The 20,709-nt window shown below is 38.0% G+C and overlaps 1 protein-coding gene across 2 annotated transcripts in view; it reads right to left on the reverse strand.

Annotated features, from left to right (window-relative positions):
- ATP8A (ATPase phospholipid transporting 8A1) overlaps positions 1-20,709 on the reverse strand; it is a 1,160,338-nt gene that overhangs the window by 346,041 nt on the left and 793,588 nt on the right. For both annotated transcript variants that reach the window (XM_090368461.1, XM_090368462.1), the window contains one exon: positions 4,757-4,834. In XM_090368461.1, the coding sequence (XP_090224587.1) occupies positions 4,757-4,834 (78 nt within the window). The remainder of the gene's footprint in view (positions 1-4,756; positions 4,835-20,709) is intronic.

Below are 20,709 nucleotides of genomic sequence, written 5' to 3' on the forward strand. Positions count from 1 at the left end.
GCTTAAGTTCTGCAAACTGCAGCATCTGGAGACTAGGCACCTGCGAGATAATCTGATTGAAATGTATAAAGCCTTGAATTGTTTGAGCAAGCTTAATGTTGATGGAATTCTTCCTCTTGCTCAGATTACGAATCTGAGGGAGCATAGATTGAAATTGAGGAAAAACAATTGTAGATGTGCAGAAATTTGCCTTTAGCCAGCAGGTAGTTGATTGTTGGAACAGACTTCCATCTGTTGTTGTGGAAGTGATAGCTGAAATGTATATTCAAAGTAGAACGAGAGAAACATTTGTCTAGTTCTACCTTGAATTTGTGAACAGACATTATGCTACTGGATGTTCGAAATGGGAATTTTTTTTTTTTTTTTTTTTGGCTTATGCTGTATAAGCTTGCTTTCTTGCATCATATGTCTATACTAATGCTAATGCTAAAAGCTTGAAAACTAATTGTACTAAAATGGCATTTCTATAAATCTCATGAAGTGAAATAAATTACCATTAATGAGAGGGAAAATTATTCTTACGAACGGCATGCAATTGTTCGGATTTTCTTCTTATGTTGTTGTTGTTTTTTTGGTTTTTAGGAGCATTAGCAACTAAGGCCATATTGCTCCGGGATATGCGGTGATCATTCCCTGACTTTTCCGCATCTTCCGTATTTGGTGGTGACGGGCTCGAACCCCGGTCTAATCAAGAAGCATGTGATATGCACTGCTGTTCCTTCCCACCTGGCTACAGAGTTTTCTTCTTATGTACATAGTTTTATGCATAGAATGAAGCAGTGTGTTTTGTATAAAAGAGACATACTGCTAGTTGGGTGTATGGGGGGGGGGGAAACGTTATTGAGAAATGGAACATAGTCATGCAAAATGTTATTTAAATATGCTAAAATATATGATCAAATAGGTTTACCTCAGCAAATATTTATCACTGTTTCTTTTTATAATTTGCACAGATTAAAAACTAGTTCTAATTTTTTCAAAATCAGTGAAAATAAGAATACTTTCATGTAAGATGCAAATGTATATATATATATTCTTTAAAACACAGTATAAATTCCAGTGTTGTATTTTGACAGAATCCTAATAATTTTTATGGAACTTACTGCCTTGTAAAATTTATTAACCTCAATGGGAGAAAAACAGAACCACAACTTTATGCAAATCCTATAGGAAACTCAAGCAGATGGAAACCCCAGAAGAAATTTTATTATTACCCATTATAAGTTAAACACACTCTGCTGATAAATTGTACATAGTATTCATTCATAAAATGAGAATAATATAATCTCTCTCTCTCTCTCTCTATACATTAAAAAAGTTTATTCAAGCCAATGAGAGAAGAGGGCAGGGCAATTACGTCACTACAAATACGCAGGTAAATAATTACATTGGTCATATCCTGATTAGATTTTTATCAGTCTGTTATAATGTTAGTATAATGTTATTATTATACAAAAAATAACATTATTATTTGCATTATTATTTGTATAATAATAACATACAATACAAAACTACACAAATATTTACAAAAAACTAACTATATACAATCATACCTCTACTATATCAGAACGATGGGTCCCTTCATCAGCTGACATTAATATACAAAAAACGTCACGAGGGAACACAAATGATGCCGGGCGTGTTCATGTATTAGACAGTGAAGCACGTGCACGAGGTTGGAGCAACACGAGGTTGCTCTACATTGTCAACACTTCCTGTTGACAATGTAGAGCATGTACGGGGGGGGGGGACATATACCAACGTTCATTGCATTGAAAGAGAACTGCGTCCCTAATGTTTGTATATTTGTAAATAGTTTAATATTTTGTAAATATTTTAAATATTTGTATACTTTGCAAATATTTTAGTTCTGCTCTTTCAGATGCTGTTGCTGTTATTGTTATTTGGTTTTTAGGAGCATTAGCAACTAAGGCCATATTGCTCCGAGAATACACGGTGGTCTTTGACCTGACCTTTCCGTATCCTCCAAATTTGGTGGTGACGGGCTTGAACCCCGGTCTAATTAAGAGGCATGTGCTATGCACTGCTGCTCCTTCCCACCTGGATATGGAGGCGCCACTCTTTCAGATGCAACAATATTCCTCATGCATTACGGAAGCTACAGAAAGAAGCCTTTTCCTAAGTGACATATGTAAACAGGAAAATAATTACATAGTGATATTTATTCAACCTTGAGAATGCCACGTGGTAAGGTAGCCAATGGGAAAAGAGGGATGTGGGTCATGTGGTACAAGTGGCAATTACATCACTACAAAGGCACAGGCAAAAAATTACATAAGCCATTTCCCGATTAGATATCGATCAGTGCGTTTTGACAGGCATAACAGGTGTCTTTTACGTAGAAAAGATTTGACTTACTTCGTCACACCCCAACATTTTATGTAGAAAAGTGTGCGGGGTTGGAGAGCAGGGCTCTTAGTCACTATTAAAATAGAGGGAGTAATACTCTTGATCTGATTATCCTTCATGCATTAAGATTCTGCAGATAAAGGAACCACTAGGTGGCAGTGATCACAGCATGCTGAAGTGGGATTTACCCAAAGAGGTAACTACCATCAGGGGTAAAGGGAAGGGTTTTTGCTTTCGTAAAGTGACTATGGTGGTCTGAGACTGTATTTAAATTTTATACAGTAGGACCAACTGATGATGTTACCAACAGCAAATTCAAAATGGGAAGCATTCAAAGAATTTATCTTGGAAGCTACTAGGCTCTACATACCAACTAAGAAATATTGTTCAAGGTTTAAGCCTAAATAGATGTCAGATGAACTAATGAGACATATGGCAGAGAAGAAAAACGCACGGGATACATATAAATTATTGGGTGACATGGAAGCTTATGATAGATATAAGCTGGTCTGTAACCAAGTCACAAAGGAGATTAGGCAGGCAAAGGCAGATTATGAGAAATCTTTGGCAAAGGATGCAGAGAAAAACAGCAAAGAGTTCTTTACCTATGTAAACTCAAGAAGGAAAGGGATGAATCAGATTGGTCCACTGGATATTGATGGTTCAACTGTTGATGATCCTGCTCAGGTGGCTAACAAACTAAATGAGTATTTTGCATCTACATTCACACATGAGGAGTTATTCACGGAGAGGAACGCCAGAGGTGAGTTAAACTCTGGCAGTGAGCTAGATGATTTTGCAATAAATGAGAGGAAAGTGGAGGAGAAAATGTTGAAGATAAACGTAAAAAAGGCACCCAGGGTAGATGGGATCTATCCAGTTATATTAAAGGAAGTAAATAAACCCTTAGCCATAATTATGAGAGCTTCCTTTAACTCAGGGGAGGTACCCATGGACTGGAGATGTGCAAATGTGACTCCAATTCACAAAGGAGGATCAAAGGGCAACACAAGTAATTATAGACCTGTTAGTTTAACTTCTGTTCCAGGAAATTAATGGAGGTCCTGGTTAAAGAAGCACTGCAGGATCATTTAGACAAGACTTCAGTTATAGCTTGGACACAGCATGGTTTTGTTAAGAGAAAGTCATGTCTGACCAATTTGATTGGATACTATGATGTGGACATAAAAGAACTGGATGCAAAGAATAATTTTGATATCATATTTTTGGATCTTAGAAAGGCTTTTGATACTGTTTCCCGTACAAGACTGCTGAACAAATTGGAGCAGTGTGGCATTGGAGGCAATTTGCTGCTGTGGATAAAGGGATGGTTGAGTGGGAGAAGACAGAGAGTGGTAATCAATGGACACTGCTCATCGTGGACTAATGTTATTAGTGGAGTCCCTCACGGTTCAGTGTTGGGTCCATTATTGTTTTCTGTATTTATAAATGATACTGATGATGGTATATCAAGCTTAATGTCCAAGTTTGCAGACAATACGAAGGTTGGCAGGGTTGTTAATGACACTAATGAAAATACACTGCTGCAACAGGATCTAGAAAAGTTGAGCAGATGGACTGAGAGTTTGCAAATGAAGTTTAACATTGACAAATGTATAGTACTACATATGGGAAGCAGTAATCCGAGAGTAACATATCAACTATGTTGTACCACACTGACAGTGGTAGAGAATGAAAAGGATCTGGGGGTAATTGTGCAGGCAGATATGAAGTTTTCTGAGCAGCGCAGACCGTCTGCAAGAGTAGGTCACGGTGTCTTGTCAATGATATACAGGAATTTCTTTGGCAGGAATAAGGAGGTGATTAACCCCTTGTATAAGGCAATGGTCAGGCCACACCTTGAGTACTGTATACATGTCTGGAGGCCTCATTTTAAGAAGGATGTAGAGCTGTTGGAACGAGTATAGAGAAGGGCAACAAGATTAGTGAATGGAACAAAGGGTTGCTCTTACAAAGAAAGGCTTAAGTTTTGCAAATTACAGTGTCTGGAGACTAGGCACCTACGAGGTGATCAGATTGAGGTGTATAAAGCCCCGACTGGTTTGAGCATGCTCAATTCTGATGGGATTCTTCCTCTTGCTCAGAATAATCACCTGAGAGGGCATAAATTCAAATTGAGGAAAGACAGATGTAGGATAGACGTGAGGAAATTTGCGTTTAGCCAGCAGGTAGTTGGTTGGTGGAACAGACTTCCATCCTTTGTTGTGGAAGTTGATAGCGTATATACATTTAAGGATGAGCAGGACAGGTATTTGGAACGAACGGAGAAGTGAAGTGGAAGTGGTTTTTTTTTTTTTTTTTTTTTTTTGGCTAATGCTAAGTTAAAATGAGGTCCACATGTAACTTAATGAAAAATAAAACTTACCTGAGCAACAGAGTAATCCGAGGCACAAGCTGCTTGAAGTCCTTCCACACCACTTATTCCTATACCAACATGAGCAGACTACATAATGGACAACAATATATTAAGTATATAGTTAGAATTCAAAATAAAAAAAATGTAATTACACAGAATAAGTAGTAAATACTTTTATTGGGAACAGGGGCTATATATTTAGGAAAAAATATAAATTCTCATGTAATGATTGAAAATAATGCTATTTCTTTGTCATCATTAATGGCATCTCAGTATCTCTCCACCATCAAATAAACATATCACTATTTAAACAGAATTAGATGAATGAAAAATGAAACTAGTGGTATAAGTTCTATTTCTCTCCTCCTTCACTGGATTTCTGTTTTAAAACTTCCTATCATAATCTGTGTTCAAATTAGGTGACTGAAATTATTCTTACAGGATGGACTCTTTTACTCCACATTCCATCCTAAAATCTTGTTCTTTGTCTATAGCTTGGTTTTCCAATAAATGTTGAAAGATACGAACACAGCTTATCACCATTTTGTTGTACCAAGCCTTCTGCTTGGTTTTTTAGCCTATAACAATTGTAAAAAAAAAAAAAAAAAAAGAAAGCAATCAATGCACCCAATCCCAATGGGGAACAAGCTAAGAATAGGAAACTTGCATCTTGTCCAAATGGCAGCTGAGCTTTTTTGTCTGTGGGTAAAGGTATTGGCTGTCCAGTACCTTTAGCCACAGTCAGTCCATCCATACCTGTTAAAACCTCAATATTTATTTGCATTCTCAGCAAAAGATAAATAAAGCAAACACATTCCACTCGATGCCTCTTGTGATGATCTAACACAAAGTAAATTAGAAGAAATTATGAACAAACTGAGTCCTCAGGTTCTGATGGCATTTCTTGTTTCGTGTCATCTCTTTACACTTCTTTATCATTTTGGTGTTTTTCCTTCTGCATGGAAACTTGCACATATCTAGCCAGTTCCCGAAAAGGGTGATAAATGTCTCCCTTCCAACTATAATCCTGTTTCACTAACCATTGCTCTTGCTTTTTCCCTTTTGGTTTATGCGACTGGATAACCAGTTTTTTATCTCAATGCTCAATTTGGCAATTTGTACGTGGCTGTATCTGTCTTATAACATGGCACTGCTGGTTACCCTGTTGGCAGTCTTATGTTTGCTCTCTTTTCTCTTATTATTATTTTTTTCTTTGCTTTAATAATTCTGCAGTGCTACTCTTTTAATTTCCATTTTACTGCAAAGAAAAGACTAGAGAGAGAGAGAGAGAGAGAGAGAGAGAGCGAGAGAGCGAGAGAGAGAGAGAGCGAGAGCGAGAGAGAGAGAGAGCGAGAGAGAGAGAAAGAATGAATTACAGACATAGAAGAGCAGGATTCAGAAGAACAACTCATCTAATTAACTCCAGGGGCTTACATCTGGTAAGGGCTTGGCCAAGGATATCATCATTCTTCTCTTTCTTGGTGATTCTTTTCTACTTTCTCTCTCTCTCTCTCTCTCGGTAACTTGGGGAATTTTTTTTGGCTGGTGCAACATAAGCTTCAAGCTTCCTTGCACCATATGGCTAATAACAATAATAATAAACTGTAATTAATAAGCTGTAAGGGAATTGATATGGGATGAACCTGTACTATACAGGTTCATCCCATATCAATTCCCAAATTTGGACCTTTTTACAATATTATACAGTATTAAAATTTTGTATTTTGTACAATTTTACAGTATTATGTCTTTTTTTTTTTTTTTTTTTTTGCAGTCATATGCCTTGACTGCCTGCCTCAAACCATATCCATCAACGCCCATGAAGGTAGCACACCTCCTCTTGTCTCCAATGCTAAGGTCAACTGTGGAAACTATAAAGTTTTGAAGCTCTTCTCCTTTCATATCTTCCATGTTGACTGCTGGAACAGACTTCCATCTGTTGTTGTGGAAGTTGATAGCTTAAATAAATTCAAGGCTGAACTAGACAAACATTTGGGGTGACTGGATGGGTGAAATGGGAAGGTTTTTTTTTTTTTTTTTTTTTTTGGCTGATGCTCTATAAGTTTGCTTCCTTGCATTATATGCCTCAGCTAATGCTAATATTTGTTCATGTTAATGCTAATACCTGTAATGAAAGTGTTCACTTTCATTACAGGCAAGTTCTCCCCCCCACCAAATAAGTGATGATGATGGTGGCAGGAGGCTGTAGAGTAGGTAGAAAGATCAATGGTGATAGAAATATTGGAGCTTTTTCCACCTGGCAGGTAGCTGGAAAAAGATGTTTATTCCCTCAATTTAAAGGGAGATGTCACTGTCAATAAGCATATGCTCCATGATAAAGCTCTAAATATCAACAGCAGCACGATCCAGTATTATATCCAGTGAAATTCACAAATCAACTGCATTATAATATCATCAAGGTCTGTCCAGAGAATCAGTCCAAGTGGCAAACAGATGGAATAAACTTAACATAAACCTAATTTCAAGTTAGATTGCTATTCTTTTTTGTCAGTAACAAAGGCTAAAATTGCTTACAAGAAAAGCAACTCTTCCATCTCCATTCCTATCCTTACCAATGATGTATGAAGGTGGGGCATCATTTGCCTTCAGATACATCTCCTGCAAGCAAAAGCAAACTGGTTCATGCTTTTGCAAGAGGGTCATGACATCATCTATATTTTGGTGCAATCCATGACAATTTCAGTGTAGGAAATCAGACATTATTTGGGCAGAGTGAATCTGGTGGTTGGCTTCCAAAGTGCCCATCTCTTCCATCATGCAGTATGATTGATGTCTTTTTGAAGTATGTGGGCAGGGTAGCATGATCCAATCTTCCTAACATTTCAAGGATGGTGTTTTGTTGTTTTCTAAATGGTGGTTTCAGACTGTCTGCTAGATCAAACCTATTGGTAACTTTCTAGGAGGCATGCAGATCAGCGAGTCTATAATCTCACTGTCAGACATAGACTGAAGAAGATCTCAGGCATGTCTGTGAGACAGCATTGTTGAGGCCATTATGTCAAGGAGATGAGTTTCAGTGTAGGAAATCAGACATTATTTGGGCAGAGTGAATCTGGTGGTTGGCTTCCAAAGTGCCCATCTCTTCTTCCATCATGCAGTATGATTGATGTCTTTTTGAAGTATGTGGGCAGGGTAGCATGATCCAATCTTCCTTACATTTCAAGGATGGTGTTTTGTTGTTTTCTAAATGGTGGTTTCAGACTGTCTGCTAGATCAAACCTATTGGTAACTTTCTAGGAGGCATGCAGATCAGCGAGTCTATAATCTCACTGTCAGACATAGACTGAAGAAGATCTCAGGCATGTCTGTGAGACAGCATTGTTGAGGCCATTATGTCAAGGAGATGAGTTTATTCTTGTTGTATGCCATATCGAAAAATTTCATTAATTCGTACATGCCCCTTACCCCCATTTTTACTTTTTTACTAAATTTGTTACGAATAGTCAAATAAATAGAACAAACTTAACTGTGAAAAAATTTAAAACTCCCAAAAACTGCCTAAGTCATTTCACAAATATATATCGTCTCCATTCTAATCTCAATGATATCCATCTCCACTTGCAATTTGCCAAACCTCCTTTACTTTTTGTGATAGAATCCCAATTATCGTTTGCCTCAACTGCTGCTCACCTCAGTTGTTCTAAATATTTGCTATATGATTCCTTTTGCTTTTTCTCACTAACAATCCTTAGAAGTACATATTCAAGGTCTTCTAGTCATCTCAGAAGACCTTGAACATGTACTTTGAAGGTCTTCTAGGCATCTCAGATCACAAATTGATGTCTCTGCTGAAATAGAGCCTTTTGCTTGTGGCCATTCTCATTCTTGTGTTGTCTGGCATTACAAGAATGTGAAATGGGGTGGGGTGATCTGAAAAATTTCTATTCTGCTTTTCCTTGGTTGGATTACTGTTTAATTATTCTGATGTCAATATTTTTTCAGATCATGTCAATGAAATTATTCTTGTAGGGATGAAATCCTTTATTCCACTCTCTCCATTAAAATCTCTTCCTTAATCCTAAACCTTGGTTTTCCAATAAGTGATCAAGGCTGTCTAGATAAGAATGTTGCATATTGTAATTGGCTGCATTCAAATCTCACAGTTCATTTTCTTCTAATAATAAAGTTTGCAAAGCAGTTATTAATCAGTTCAAACTTTAACATGCCGCCAAGAATAGCAAATTTACTTCCTCTCCAAAGATAGTCAAGCATTCTTGTGTCTTGCAAAAGCTATTAGCCAAAACTGTTGCCCATCTATGCTCCCACCTCGGTTAAAATCTGATACTTATACCAAGGATGCTAGTAAGTTGTTTAAAGATAAAGCTGACTTACTAGCATCCTTCTTTTCTTCTAACTCACTCTTGTACAATCTGGGTAAACCACCACCTACCATTCCCAGTACAATCCACTCAATGTGCCCTGTGATCTTCCATAAAAAAGGAAATTAGAAGAATTTTGAACAACCTGATGCCAAGAGAGTTCCTGGTTGTGATGGTATTTCTCTACCTGTTCTAAAAACCCATGTTCCTGGGCTTACTGCTGTTCTTTGTCACTTTTTACACTCTGATGTTCTACTAGCTTTTTCCTTCTGCTTTAAAATTTGCCTGTATCCAGCCAGTTCCTCAAAAGGGTGACAAATCCCTCCCATTAAATTACTGCCCCATTAATGAAATGAACTTCTGCCCCATTAATGAAATGAACTTCTGTCCCATTACTGCCCCATTAATGAACTTACTTCTGCAATGGGGCAGTAACCACCAACTCCTAAACTATCCAGAAACCCTCCATCTGATCAATGATTACCAGTATGGAATCCATCAGTGTCAATCCACTGGTGATATACTGACTTACTATGTTGTCCAACTATGGACAAATTCAATGGAAAAGTTTGGTGAAACTCTAGAGAATGCCAGTTGCTCTTGATATTTCTGAAGTGTTTGATTGTGTTTAGCATAAATGTCTCCTTAACAAACTTCCATATTATGGATTGACAACTGCTTTTTTGCAATTGGGTATCCAGTTTTTTCCCTGACTACTCTCTCAAAGTGACAGAAGATGGCTCTCTGTCTCCTAACTTCTCCACTAATGATGGTGTTCTCCATGTTTCAGTACTTTCTTCCACTCTTTTTCTTTTGCATGACTGGAAATCCTATCAAGAGCTTTGCTGATGATAGCATATTGCATTCCACTTTGAGAAACCTTTCCCTGTACAAAAATCTTCAACTTCTCAAATATTTACCGCCAATTACTAAAATGTTGATCTCCAATTCTCTAATGGGGCAAAGACATTTTTGTTAATTTCAATCCCTCTGTGGGGGGATGTATCAAAGGCTTTTTCCCCATAAAATGTTCTGTGTCCCAGGAGGTTTAGATTTGGAGAATATATTACTCCTTCTCTACACAGTCACCATCCAAAATGACACATTTCACCCATCTTTTGTGGCACTTTCTTTGCCATTTTTGTAGGTCTCACTTTGCTCTTGAAACCATGCTTCTATCAGAGAAATTATCTTTCCATTTCCAAAAAAAAAAAAAAAAAAAAAAAAAGTTATCCACACAAAAATGATTTCAGCTATGGAAAGAAGAGGAAGTCAGACGGTGCCAAGTCAGGAGAATAAAGGCAGGTGTGGCAAGATATGAAATCCTAACATCCAGGCAAGATCAATGGTAGCAAGAACAATGTGGGCTGGTGCATTTTCCGGAGCATTCCACTTCACCTTTCCTTAATTTCCACATGTAATTGCTTCAGTAAGTAGCTGTAGTGATGTGCACTGATGGTGGGACCGTTCACGTAATCTGTGAGAATAATGCCAATCTTATTCCAAAAAACTGACAGCAACACCTTCGGCAGGTGGTTGTAGCAGGCATTTCTGTGAGCTGGTAATGATCGATGTTTCTATTTTTTTGAAACCCATTTTATTTCTAGGTCAAAATGATGTATTCACAATTCATCCATAGTCACCAATTGGAGAAAAAAAAAAGGGTCAAGATTGCTGTCAGACATGCTATTCAATTCAGTAGAGCAGGTCTGCCTTTTTTTTCTTTCTGAAGGCAAGTGAGTAATCCATTGTGCTGAGACATTATTCACAATCAAATAAATGTGATTTATGCTCTCCACTGATCAATAGTTTATTCCAGTCTCAGTCATCTGTTTAATTATCATCTGGCAGTAACTGAGAATTAGCTGTTTAATTTTCTCCATGAATTCAGCAGTGTGAGATATAGATAGATGCCTACTTCTTTCCTCATCAAGGGTGCACTCACAGCCTGAACCATCTCCATCAACCCATCATATGATTGACAGACATCCCCTTGTACGCCATAAACATCTCTTTATGGGCATTCCTTGGCTGTTTGCCCTACAAAAGCAGGAATTTGATAATGGATCGATATTCAACTTTACTCACGATGACTCTGTCACACATTCTGCTCTATAACAAAAGAAACATGAGTTGGAGTAATGAAACTTCTGATATATATTACTAGATGAACAAGCAATACAGTCAATAAAACAGCATCCACAGAACACAGAAGAAAGTCAGGGAAAAACCTTTTTTGTTACCCCAATGTAAAACTTAGTGCTGTCTTATATCTCACAAAAAGGATGCCAACGTCTCCTACGGTTATCTTCAATGAAACTCAAGATTTCTATAAAAGATCACATATTTCTATTAGGAATAACCCTGACTTCTAATATCTTTTGGTATAAAAAAAAAAAAAAAAAAAGTGCAGCCATTATCAACCCACTGCAGGATGGAAGCCTCCTCAACAATTCATGCTGAGGGAAATGAACCATAATCTGCCATGCTGGTCCAGTGCGGGTTGGCAGATCAACCGTATTCAGCAGTCAGGGGCTTGAACCCCGGTCTACTCGAAGAGCATGTGCTACTGCACTCCCGCTCCTGAGTCCGTAAGCACATCACAAATACTGTTTCTTCTAAAACACTGGGTTTTCTGTTTCACTCTCAGCTTTACTTTTCTTTCAAACATCTACTCACTTTACAGAAATCTCAAATCTGCCCTACCATGGAATATTGTTCCTGTACCTTGGGGTGCACCTGAAACCTCCCCCCCCCCTCTCTCTGTTATTTGTTATTTGGTTTTTAGGAGCATTAGCAACTAAGGCCATATTTCTCCGGGGATATGCGGTGGTCATTCCCTGGCCTTTCCACATCCTCCGTATTTGGTGGTGACGGGCTCGAACCCCGGTCTAATCAAGAAGCATGTGCTACGCACTACTGCTCCTTCCCACCTGGCTAGGGAGACACCTCTCTCTCTCTCTCTCTCTCTCTCTCTCTCTCTCTCTCTCTCTCTCTCTCTCTCTCTCTCTCCCAGGCTTCCAGACTCCATTCAAAAGTGAACAGTAAGGATTAATTAAATAATCAGAGTTAAATAATGACCCATCTCTTACAAATCAAATTCTCTTCACTCTATCTCATAGGCATTCTGTTTCTACCGCTTGTCTTTTCTACAGATACTTCCATGGGCACTATTCTTCTGAATTAGCTTCTATAATTCCCCCTGTCTCTCTCTTTCTCTTCCAAATCAGTCTGAACATGTGGAACAGCCAGTCAACATCCATTTACTCCCAAATTCAGAACCACTAAACCAACTTTTCTTCTTTGTCATTTATCCCTTCAACTTCAGCTTTCTGGAATAACCTTCCTTCACAAATATTTCCCAAAAATTACAATCTACAGAAATTCATGTCAACAAATGCAAAACATTTGTTGACATTTGTTAAAACAACAAATGCAAAAAATATCTTCTTCTGTTTCCTAACTTTCAACCAATGCACTGTATTAAGTACTACAGTTTTTATACCTTTCGTGTTAGAGGTTTCATTAATTTTTTTTCTCCCTTACATAACAGGGTGTACTTATTAAACTCTAACAGGGAGCTTAATGATTTTGTAATAACTGAGAGCAAAGAGGAGGAGAAATTGTTGAAGTTAAACATAAGAAAGTCACCTGGGGTGGATAAGATCTATCCAATTATATTAAAGGAGGCTGCAAAGGAAGTAAGCAAATCCTTAGCCATAATTATGAGAGCATCCTTGGACTCGGGGGAAGTCCCCACAGACTGGAAATGTGCAAATTTATCCCCAATTCACAAAGGGGGATCAAAGGGTGACATGAGTAATTACAGACCTGTTAGTTTAACTTCTGTTACGGGTAAAATAATGGAGTCACTGGTTAAAGAAGCATGGCAGGATCATCTAGACAAGACTGCAGTAACAATTCAGACACAGCATGGGTTTGTTAAGGGACAGTCTTGTCTGACAAATTTGGTTGGATACTACGATTTTTGCTCTTTCCACCACTGAAGTATGTAGGGTATCCACTTTGGCAGTAAATGCATATCGATTTTGGAGATGAAAATACAGCTCCAAAACCCATATGTGTGTTCTGATGGTCAGATTTCATGGTGTTTTGCACCAAATGAGAATGCAAGGGTAACACAACAGCCCATTTGCAAGGGTTCATATTTCTGGCACTTGGCAAGGAATAACGTGCTAAGGAGTGTGATTCTAGAGCTACCCAAACACTAGACTTGCATATTCATCAGCAACCTTGTTCCTTGGACCATGATGAGTAGGGACATGGCTTATCTATGTGGGAAACCCACTAACCTTTGTTCCTGAGAAAGCCATCCTAGAATGTCATGTCTTGTCAAAACAGGAGAGCCACAGTGGGATGCTGAAGCTAGGTCCACTTAACTGCCATGATCCCCCCCCCCTTTCCAAATTTTATAAGTTGCAGTATGTGACAAATGTGCTGGATTCCTATGACATTAGCCTGGATCCTAGACTATTGGCACTGGATCAGTGATACTAATCTGTAGGTCCAGCAGCATCACTGAGAGGCTCCCTCGCCATGTATACAAATTCCTTCTTCAATGGAATTAAGTACAGAAATAAGATAAGGAACTATAAATGTAAAGAATTCATAGCATGCTATGAGATCACTGAGAAAACTTCCTGATCACTTGAGAAAATGCTTGAATCAAGGCCAACAAATGTGGACTGCATAGGCATCACCAGAGAGCCAAACATCCCATTGAATGGAAAACTATTTACCAAAGTTTCAAGATATCTCTGTGATACAAAGTTTTCCAGCTACCTCTGAGTGTGACCTTATGTTAAAAAAGTTCTCTGAGTACACCATTTTCCTGTCAAGATTTCCAGGATAAACTCATAAATTTTAAAATTTCTTGGAATTAAACTATCGAACATTTTCTTGGAATTAACTTACTGAACAATTTATACAAGCATACCCTAGCTATCTAGAAAAGTTAGATGTACTCCTTTTAACATAAAATTCTCTCCAGTTATTATCAATTAAAAATTCAGTTCACCAGCAATTTTTTTTTTTATTTATTATTGTCTAACTATACACGCATACACAATTAGTACATATAACCCTTCCCTCATCAAGAATTCTTGAATTCGATACTCAAGTACACATTACCGATATGCTTAAAGCTGTTTTTTGTTAAACTACGGATTCATCCATCAGCTGGTTGTTAAGTTTTTAAGTATCAATTTTTGTAATTTTAGCCTTCTTTAAGGTTGTTAACTTAACTACGATTGCAAAGTTTGGGATTTTTAAAATCATTTTGTATTCAAAAGTACATTCACTCTTCTCATCGTCCCCCAAGTTTTCAAACATTGGTTTTTAAAGAAAGTACTGGTTTCTTTTTTTCGTTTTTTTTTATTTTCATTTCATCATAATATTACTGGCTTTAACTGAAAACCCTAATTCTTATTTTACTATCTATTATTCGTCTTTTTTTTTTTTTTTAAATCAAGGTTTTATTTTTGGTGCCTATTTTTCTTCTCTTTTTCATTTATGTTTTTATTGTTTTGAATACTTATTATTATTTATAAAGTGTATTATCATCTAAAGCCAAATTGCAACGTGTGTATTAAGAAGCAATCATGCAAATCACCCTTGTTCAAGCTGGAAAAACCCTTAATAACCTATGGTGGGAACTAACTCACTGTAGCTGAGATCATTTAACTCGAACCCCTCCCACAGGAAGCTTTTAATAATTCTTCCATTTTATGTTGGGATCCGAAGACGGATCTCTATAATCGAGTGAATTGCGAAAGCCATGGAGGACTGTTGTCGGGGGCCTGTTCAGAAGACATTGAAGTTTGACAATGTATGAACTTGATTTTTCATCACCACTGCTTCATGTCTGGATGTTGATACTGTATGATCTCACATAGTGAAAATAAACAAAGCAATAGTGTATGATAACCTTATCATCTAATTTATCACCATATACGACGATAACTCCATAGTGATGAAATCTTGCAGAATACTTTTTTTTTTTTTTTTTTTTTTTTATGTAAACCCCAAACAGGAGAGGTATTAGAACCTACAGTACTTAGTACAGTGCTAGGGTTGAAGGTTGAGAAGATGAAAGAAGATATTTGTTGACAATGGACTTGAACTTCTGTAGACTGTAATTTTCAGGAAATTCATATGAAGGAAGGTTGTTCCAGAAAATGGCAGTTGAATGAATAAACGAGGAAGATGAAAAGCTGGTTTTGTGAGTTTGAGGTTGGACAGTAAATGGATGTTGGCTAGTGGCGGCACGTGTTGAGACTGCTTTGAAAGAGAGAGCGGGAATTATAGAGGCCAATTCAGAAGAACAGTGCCCATGGAAGTATATGTAGAAGAGGCATGCAGCAGAAACAGTGCGTCTATGAGAAAGCGAGTGGAGAGACTGTTAGAGATGAATCATAATTAACCTAACTGCCCTCTTCTGAATGGAATCAAGAAGCCTGAGAGAGGTTTTGGGGGCACCACCCCAGATGTGAGAACAATATTCAATGGCAGGGTGGATTTGCGATTTATACAGAGTGAGCAGCTGTTTGGAAGAAAAGTAACGCCGAGAGCGAAAGAGAAAACCAAGTTTTTAGATGCAGAGGAAGCAATATTACGTTCTTAGCGTTTTTTCACCAACCTTTCATGGAGTAAAATAAAATTAAAATTAAAATAAAATAAAATAAAACAAAACAAATCTTGATAACTATATTTACAATAACCTGTATTTACAAAACAAATATACGGATTACAATATTAAAAATATATTAAAACACAAGATTAAAATGCATTAAAATATACTAAGCGATAAAATCCCGTAGCTTTCAAAGGCTCCAGCCTTCTTCTTCAGCAGTACTCTCTATTATTCAGTACACCTTTAAATATCAGCAGGGTAATGGTAGGCATCACATGTTTCCATTCTCACGTGTTCCGCTCTCTTGCATTGTGGAACCGGAAGTGGCTCGAACGGAAGTCGTACGGAACCGCTCATCCTTTTTTAGGATAATAGTCTCTAAAAGGGGGTGAATCCGTACACCCCTATCCCTATTAATGTTGGTTGTAGAGCTGATCCGCAAACTCTCGAGCCACTTACGGTCCCAGAACCTATGCGCCCGATCGGTAATAGTGGCATCGTCTGGGGAGATCTGGTGTTGCTTCTCCCAAAAATGTTCGGCCACGGCGGACTTGTCATATTCCGCATTTCTTATTGCTTTTTTGTGTTCCCCCAGACGATCTTTGAGACGACGTTTTGTCTCTCCTACATAACATTCCCCACAATCCGGGCATCTAATATTATATACGACCCCACTAGCATCCTCTTTTTGAATGGGGTCCTTAACTTGAGACACAACTGTGCGCAGCCTACGTCCCGGAAGCTGCACACAGCGTGTCTGATATTTTCTTAATACTCTAGTTATATAATCCGTCAAGCCCGGATAATAGGGAATGTATGCAGTAGATACTGGTATAAAAGATTCATCTCTCCTCTGATTTTCATTAATAAATTTATCTATAATCCTCTGGGGGTAACCACATTTAGTAAGATCCGCCGTGACACGTTCATACTCTGCTTTCCTATCATCGGAGTTACTGCAATGTGATTTCGCTCTATTAATTAGCGTTCTTATCACACTGTTCCTATGATGGCTGGTCAGGGCTGAATTATAATGCGTATATTGCCCTTTACACATCGTTTTTCTAAAGACTTTTGTCTTTAACTGCTGGTCTTCCCTACAGACCAACACATCCAGGAACGGCAGAACTCCTCCATCTTCAACTTCCGATGTAAATTGTATGAATTGGGAGAAGCCATTTAAGATATTCAACACATGATCTTCACTCCCCTTCCGAACAAATGTAAACGTATCATCCACATACCTTTTCCAGGGGCGCATAGGGAGAACACTAGCATTAAATATTCTGGTCTCGAGCTCCTCCATAGCTAGATTTGCTATAATTGCGCTAATGGGGGAGCCCATAGCTGTACCATTAACCTGCTTATATATAATGTTATCAAAAACCATAGTGTTACTTGAGAGGCACAATTCTATACCCTTCTTAATATCTTCTGGATTAAGTTGCGTCCTAGTATTTAGGGTAGTATCCCTCTGTAAAACTATATTTGCACACCACACTCCATGGTCAATAGGAATACAAGTAAATAACGATTTTACATCAAATGATATCATAACTTCATCCTCTTCTATACGCTGGCTCCCAATAAAGTGCACAAATTCTTTACTATCCTTGATACTATATTCAGAGAGTCCTACTAGTGGAGACAATAGTTTGGCTAGGAAACCCGAAAGTGCGTACGTCGGACTACCTATAAATGAAACTATGGGTCTGAGTGGCACGTCTACTTTGTGGATTTTGGGTAAGCCATAAAACCTTGGCATTTGGCTACCTGTAGCATGTAGTGTCCAATATTGTTCTTTAGAAATCTTATTAGATTTAAGCCTATGATGGCTGGTCAGGGCCGAACATTTTTGGGAGAAGCAACACCAGATCTCCCCAGACGATGCCACTATTACCGATCGGGCGCATAGGTTCTGGGACCGTAAGTGGCTCAAGAGTTTGCGGATCAGCTCTACAACCAACATTAATAGGGATAGGGGTGTACGGATTCACCCCCTTTTAGAGACTATTATCCTAAAAAAGGATGAGCGGTTCCGTACGACTTCCGTTCGAGCCACTTCCGGTTCCACAATGCAAGAGAGCGGAACACGTGAGAATGGAAACATGTGATGCCTACCATTACCCTGCTGATATTTAAAGGTGTACTGAATAATAGACAGTACTGCTGAAGAAGAAGGCTGGAGCCTTTGAAAGCTACGGGATTTTATCGCTTAGTATATTTTAATGCATTTTAATCTTGTGTTTTAATATATTTTTAATATTGTAATCCATATATTTGTTTTGTAAATACAGGTTATTGTAAATATAGTTATCAAGATTTGTTTTGTTTTATTTTATTTTATTTTAATTTTAATTTTATTTTACTCCATGAAAGGTTGGTGAAAAAAACGCTAAGAACGTAATATGAACATACCCAACCTCAGAGGCCTATTTAAGGGGCAGAGGAAGCAATATTTGTAATGTGCTTGTGCCAAGAGAGATTAGAAGTCAGGATAATCCCCAAAAGAGATGTATCATTTTGCCTAGAAATCGGAGTGTCACTAAAGATAAGTATAGGAGCAGAAGAATCCTTTTTGCGAGATATAAGACAAGACTGAGTTTTAGAAGGGTTGAAATCAACTAAGTTGTCTTTGTCCCACTGGAGAATTACCTGAAGATCGGAATTTAAGGAATTGGTAGCAGATTTTCGAGAAGTTGAAGCTGATTGAGCAGGGCAAGGTTTCTCAAAATGGAAAGTGGAATGCAATGTGCTATCATTGGCAAAACTATGGATAGGATTTCCAGTCAATGGAAGAAGGTCATTAATATACAAGAGGAAAAGAGTGGGGGAAAGAACTGAACCTTGGGGACATCGGCATTAGTGGAGAAGTTAGAAGACAGAAAGCCACTTACCATCGCCCTCAGTGAGCGATCAGAGAGAAAACTGGATAACCAATTACTAAAAACAGTTGGCAAACCATAAGATGGAAGCTTGTTTAGAAGACCTTTATGCCAAACACGATCGAAAGCCTTTGAGATGTCAAGAGCAACTACTTGTGTTTCACCGAAACTTTCCATTGAATTAGTGCATAAATGGGTAACATAAGCCAAAATATCACTAGTGGATCGACACTGACTGAATCCATACTGGCGATAGTTGATCAGACAGAAGGTTTCTAGGTAGTTTAAGAGTTGGAAGTTAATTGATTTCTCCATTACTTTAGAAAGAGTAGAAGTAATTGCAATGGGACGATAATTGGATGGGAGGGATTTGTCACCCCTTTTTTAGGAACTGGGCTGGATATGAGCAAATTTCCAAGCAGAAGGAAAAACACCTTTGGAATAAGAAAGTGAAAAAAGGCGGCAAAGAATAGGAATAAGTTCAAGAGCACAGGTTTTGAAAACAAGTGGAGAAATACCATCGGGACCTGGAGCTTTCTTTGCATCAAGATTCGTTAAAATCCTTCTGACTTCCTTTTGACGGAAGACCACAAGAGGCATTGAATGGAGCGTGTTGGGAATGGTGGGAGGTGTTTTACTAAGATCATTAATACATGAGTTGGAAGAAAAATGGGATGCTAGCAGGTCAGCTTTATCCTTGGCTGAAGTGACAACAGAACCATCTGTTGTTTTCACTGAGGTGGGAGCAGAGATGAGCAAAAGTTGCGGCCAATAGCTTTGGCAAGAGACCAGAATGCTCGGCTACCATTAGGGCAAGAAGCAAGTTTTCTACCTGTTCAAACTCTAGTTTAGACTGATTAATAACTGCTTTACAATTGTTGCGAGCTTTGGTGTAGGCAGAAAATGAAACTGGAGAATTAGAAACAAGCCAATTACGATATGCAACATTCTTCTCTTGAACAGCCTTAGCACATTTTTTGGAAAACCAAGGTTTAGAAAAAGGACGAGATTTTAAAGTGGAGTGTGGGATAAAGGATTCCATTCCTGCAAGAATAATTTCCCTGACATGATCTGAGCAAATGTTGACATCAGAAGTTTTGAAACAGTAATCCGACCAAGGAAATGAAGAAAAGAAGTCTCGTAGATCATCCCATTTTGCATTCTTGTAATGCCAAACAACACAAGGTTGGGAATAGCCATGAGATAAACGTTCCATTGGAGAAATTGACTTGGCGCATTATAGCCTTAGATGCTAATGCGCCATAAAACAAACAAACAAACAAACAAACAAACCATTGGAGAAGAGACAACTTCGACTGTGTACTTAGACACTTCGACTGTGTACTTAGAAGGATTGTTTGTGAGAAAAAATCAAGCGTATTGGCTGTATGATTAGGATTGTCCGGTATTCTTGTAGGTAAATGAACAATCTGTGTAAGGTCATTAGTAATTGCAAAAGCCTCAGCATCTCGACCAGCTGGGTCAGTGTGACTAGAAAACGGAAGCCAGCTGGAGTTGTGAACATTAAAATCACCAAGGAAAATTACCTCACTGTTAGGAAAGTTGGACTGGAGAAAGTCAAGTTGCAAAGAGAGGAAGTCAAAGAGCTCCAAGTGATTAGTGGAGTTGGGAGAATGGTAGAGACAACAGATGAATTTGACACAATGAGGTAGAGAGATTTTAAGCCAGAGAAGATCAAAGAGAGATTCCAAATTGCGAAGTCTCTGACAGGGAATATCAGAACGGACATATGTAGAATTTTGGATATTAATTTTGGATTGGATTTGGATGCTAATTTTAGATATTAACTTAATAAATGCAGACAGGGTGTGTGTGTGTGTGTGTGTGTGTGTGTGTGTGTGTGTGTGTGTGTGTGTGTGTGTGTGTGTGTGTGTGTGTGTGTGTGTGTGTGTGTGTGTGTGTGTTTCTAATGCATTCTAGAAATCAAATGACTCAAAATATAATTTTACTAAAAAAGGAGAGTGCACATACAAATATTAATTATTCCCAGAATATAATAAACTGAACATTGTTTACTATATTCAGAAAACTAAAAGTTTTGGTTAGAGTGATGAATAACAGCAT

Source organism: Mastigoproctus giganteus, chromosome 2 (genome assembly GCF_048544385.1).
Source record: "Mastigoproctus giganteus isolate SK-2022 chromosome 2, ASM4854438v1, whole genome shotgun sequence".
Taxonomy (NCBI): Eukaryota; Metazoa; Arthropoda; class Arachnida; order Uropygi; family Thelyphonidae; genus Mastigoproctus; species Mastigoproctus giganteus.